Source organism: Saccostrea echinata, unplaced genomic scaffold (genome assembly GCF_033153115.1).
Source record: "Saccostrea echinata isolate AGI-Se365-2 ecotype Australia unplaced genomic scaffold, CSIRO_AGI_Sech_v1 ptg000047l, whole genome shotgun sequence".
In the NCBI taxonomy this organism is placed as follows: domain Eukaryota; kingdom Metazoa; phylum Mollusca; class Bivalvia; order Ostreida; family Ostreidae; genus Saccostrea; species Saccostrea echinata.
The window spans coordinates 14,415,936-14,420,444 of NW_026889796.1; the positions used below are offsets into that span (position 1 = coordinate 14,415,936).

Genomic DNA, 4,509 nt, shown 5'->3' on the forward strand with positions numbered 1-4,509 from the left:
TTGAAGGTTACACAAATGCTTATGGATTATAATGCCATCCGACAAATTTTGTATCATTACTTCGATCTTGCATTCGAAGGGATAGAATTCAACCCCAAACGTCACCTCGTCTCAGTACTTTCAGTACTGTGATCCCATATAAAATTAAAACCTTTTTGTGGTCCTATTCTGATCACCGAGGACATGATTTGTGTAAAATTAAATCTTTTTTTTTTTTTAATCCGAAAGCTTTTACATTAATGTTTATTTTTCTGATCGAGAGCACCCCTATTATTACAATACAGCCTTAAAAAATTTTTTTCCAATATTTATACAACATTTTTCCTACTGTTATCTGATATTTTTTATAATTATTGAACAGGTTCTTTATAAAAAAAACTTTGAGTATTGCAGCTCCAGTTGGTACAGTTAACAAAGAACACAACGTTTACAATGCAATTATCTCGAACAACATAAAAAAGTGTTTACTGGCATTCCAAACACTTCTATTAAGATATATGCGTAATATACATTCAAAATCATTCGGCAGTAATCTTTGTGTTTTCTACCTTATTTTGGAGATTTTCCAATATGGCACCATGTCGCGTGCATAACTGGAAGCTGTTCTTAATAAAAATGTGCATTTCATTACCCATATCAAACAACTTTAAAAAATAATCAGAATTAGATATCTAACACACTTAATTCCTAGGTATGCAAGAGTGAATTTTTACATGACAGTGAATATACAATGTATACCACTGTCATAATGGTGAAGCCCTGAATACTGTATAGTGATTTCAAAGAGGTTGGGAGCGTTTGTGACCATTATAATGTTTACTTTTCGAAGTGGTAACCTTGCAATTTCGGAGCTACATTTTAAAGAAGTTTTCCCTGTGATTGAAATGAGGAAATATACCCCTCTCCTCCAGAAACCGAGAGTACGCACATTTGTGGTTTCACCGAACAAACATGCATGTTTTTCCATGCTGAAAAAGTAGGCACTATTAATCATTTTACAGGTATATGCGATGAGATCACAACAGCATACAATTGTGAGTAATATAAGAATACAAAACACGTATGTGACATATCAAAAGTAAACGAATTTCATTTCTTTTTATCTCCTTAAACAATAAGCCCAGTTCTTAATAAAAACATTTTTTTTTAATTTGAAAAGTACGCACCAAACGTTTACTATATTCAAAACATGGCACTGCTATCAAACAACAATTCATATTGCAAGACAGAACGAACTGAAAAAAAACCCATCTTTTTATCAAATTAAACACTTAGATTGTATATTCCAGTAAAGTGTCAAATTTGTGACTGCGTCCAGATTTGACGTTGAGTTTGACTTTGGCTCCACTAGGGTAACCAACACTAAAATCTACATAAGCCTCGTATATGTTCGGTTCAACCTGTTCCATCTTGATCCAATCTTCGTGAACCTTCAGCTGAACATCCACAGCCTTTGGTACCAAGAACCGGAATTTAACGGACGGTTCTTTAATTCCTTTCATAAGCATAAGCGGTTCATAAAGGTAACACCCTTCCTGTTTCCAAAGAGGATACTGTTTTGGAAATGCCTCCACATATCTGTCCACTTTCTGGATATTTAACAGGTAATTGTAGACATTGATCATGTTTGGCCCAGCTTCAGAATTAGGTAAAGCATAGATCTGAAATTTAAAGAATCCAGTTCTAGGAACTGCAATTGTGAAATGGTACTCGTTTCCTTGGATCTGTGTAAGCACAAATTGGTTACACTCTCCCTTTGGATCCACTCCCAAAAGTTTGGTGGTAAATCTCGTTTTTTCGGTTGTTCCTATAACAATTTCTATTTGGTTAGTGTCCGAATGAATGACAGGATCCGGGTGGGATAGAGTGGTCAAACCGTACGGGTAAAATTTGGCCTGGGGGCCAAGGTATCCCTCCGTCAATCTTGGAAGTTCAACCTGCGCCATTGTAATGTCCACTTGATACACACTATTAAGCTGCCTTTTTTCCAAATTCGTTTTAAAAACGTGCGTGATTTTGTTGTTCGCCTCAAGGATCAGAAGTATAAATATTAAAACACGCTTCAATGGAAATACGGTATTCCCTTAATAAACAAAGTGTATCTTCTCCCTGGCTTTGATATAAATGTAAAGTAATTATTCTCTCACTTGTAAGATGCCAGATTGACGAGGAATATGATGTAGCATCCCTCCTATTGTGCGGAGCGGTGGGACTTACTTATCAGAGAAATCGCCGAACAGCATGTGTAAAGAGAATGCAGTAGGGGCCCGCACGGGTTGTCTATATAAATATAGATATCAGCTTTCTCCTTCATTTATGTAATGACTCAATAAAAACAGATCCATAAACGCGGCATCTTCAAAGCGTCATAACAAAATCATTCTGAGTGTGAATTTTTGTTTATTTAAAAAAAATAGACGTAAGAGGAAAGGAATTGCTATACCCACACATCCATGCACTTCAAGGATACATTATAAACAATCATTCTCACTTATTCCAGCTCGTAGACACTCTGCTAGACGTGATTGCTACAACATATGTTTACCGAATTCCAGTCTGCAGACTTTTTGTGGGACAACCTTACAAAGAATAAATATTTCATGTGCATCACATAAAAATTAATGGGATATCCATGCTGTTTCAAAGGAGAAATGAAATATATGCATGTAGCATATTAATTGCCAACGAAAATGCATCATGCAGTTCTTACGTATACCCATGAGCATTATGATGATACGAGAAATGATGACTTAGCCACCAAACCTGTAGAACATTTGTCTCGATCAATTTAATATGATTTAATTTAATGTTGCACATATCAGTAAAACATTTCAATTAAGGTGTAGTAAATTGAGAAGCATAAACTTAAGGAAATACATTTCTGATCTGATCCAGCTCGACACCGAGTGTTATAATTTAACCAAATAAGAATCCATGTTATATACACACAACATGCACAAGGAAGTGTCTTTTTAGAAAGATTTTTATTTATTTATCAATAAACTGCAATATTAATATTTGTCAAGTTTCCCATTGGCTAGTATAGACCTCGAATATTAAGGAAGTTAATAAATCTTATTTTCTCTCTTTCTGTGTAAAACTTTCAAATCCTAGATTTATAATTCCAATTATTGCCAGGCCACTGTACAATAATTCCTCAGTTCATCTTGTTAAAAGTTTGCACTCTTTTGTATACTGCCCTCTCCTAACGGCCCCGTAATTTCAGTCTTGAGGGGGCACAACCAAATATTTTCAGTTTGGGGGGGGGGGGCACTGCCAAGCAAAAATTCCTTTGTTGACAAGCAAAAAAAAAATTTACGTTATTATAAAGGAGGCACAAGCATAAAGTAGGTATGATTTCTATAGTTTACTATATTTTGGCAACATTATTGGGGGTTGGGTGGGGGGGGGGGGGTAAGGTGACCTCCACCGGTTCCTACGGCCATGTCTTAGCCCTGTTTTAAACCAAATCAAGTCTACATGTATAATTATATGGACATTGCCATATTAATTCAAGGAATTGTAGTTTTGTTTCCTTTTATCAAGCTTTGGAAAAATGATCATACACTTTTCATAAATATACATAGAACCGTAGGAATTGAAAAGGGCACAGCCTTTCCCCTGTATACATGTACTACACAGGCACCTGACGTTACTTATTTTTCTTTTAATACTAAAAATATACCCCTTACCTAATAATACACATTAGGTAGGGGGTATATTTTTTTATTAAAAGAAAAATAAGTGACGTCAGGTGCCTGTGATGTACTAGCTAGTATACTTGTCAATTTGTTTCATGCAAGGAAGATTAATAGTCCTTTTGAACCCATCCCCCTCCCGCCCTAGGAAATAGGATTCTATTTGGGTGTTGGCATTGAAAAAAAGTCTTGCTTACTAGTATCTAGATATTTTGGAATATTTCCTCCAATTTGACCCCCACCCACCCATATATCTGACCCTTTCCAAAGTCTGCGGGGAAAAACTCACAAGGTGCAGTCTTTCTACTGATAGTTAGATAGTCCTTGGTGGCTCTGTGAAAAATTATTAAAAAAAAATCACCATCACAATCATATTTGAGTAAGAGTCTTGTTTTGGGAAAGAAGTCCTTAATTTTCTTTTCAAGTAAGGTTTGCACGATAATCCATAACAGGTAAAACCATATAGAGAATCTTCAGGCTTTAATTCCAGTTAATTTATTGTCATCGCCATCTCGTTATATATAGTCAAAAACAAAAAAAAAAAAACAAACAAATAAACAAAACATCCCCCCCCCCCCAAAAAAAACAATCGAACTATTCACAGAAACATATCAATCATTACTTATAAATTAGTATGCAAATTCAAAATAAATCTTAGAGCCATTCAGTATTTCAAATTAATAATATCTACTCCGGTCCTTAGCCCGAAACAATAATTCTTAAAATTTAATATTTAATTTAAAATGTTTTAAAAATGAAGCTTAAAATTGAAATCGTTTTGTGCAACAATTTTCATTTCATGCATCTCAAA

General features: G+C 34.9%; 1 protein-coding gene across 1 annotated transcript; it reads right to left on the reverse strand.

The window, feature by feature from the left end:
- Positions 1 to 1,065: 1,065 nt before the first annotated feature.
- On the reverse strand, positions 1,066 to 2,432 carry LOC133202391 (kyphoscoliosis peptidase-like). The gene has a single exon (XM_061338205.1). It carries the CDS (start codon positions 1,944 to 1,946, stop codon positions 1,272 to 1,274), a length of 675 nt encoding a protein of 224 aa, XP_061194189.1. The 5' UTR covers positions 1,947 to 2,432; the 3' UTR covers positions 1,066 to 1,271.
- Between the last annotated feature and the right edge of the window lie 2,077 nt (positions 2,433 to 4,509).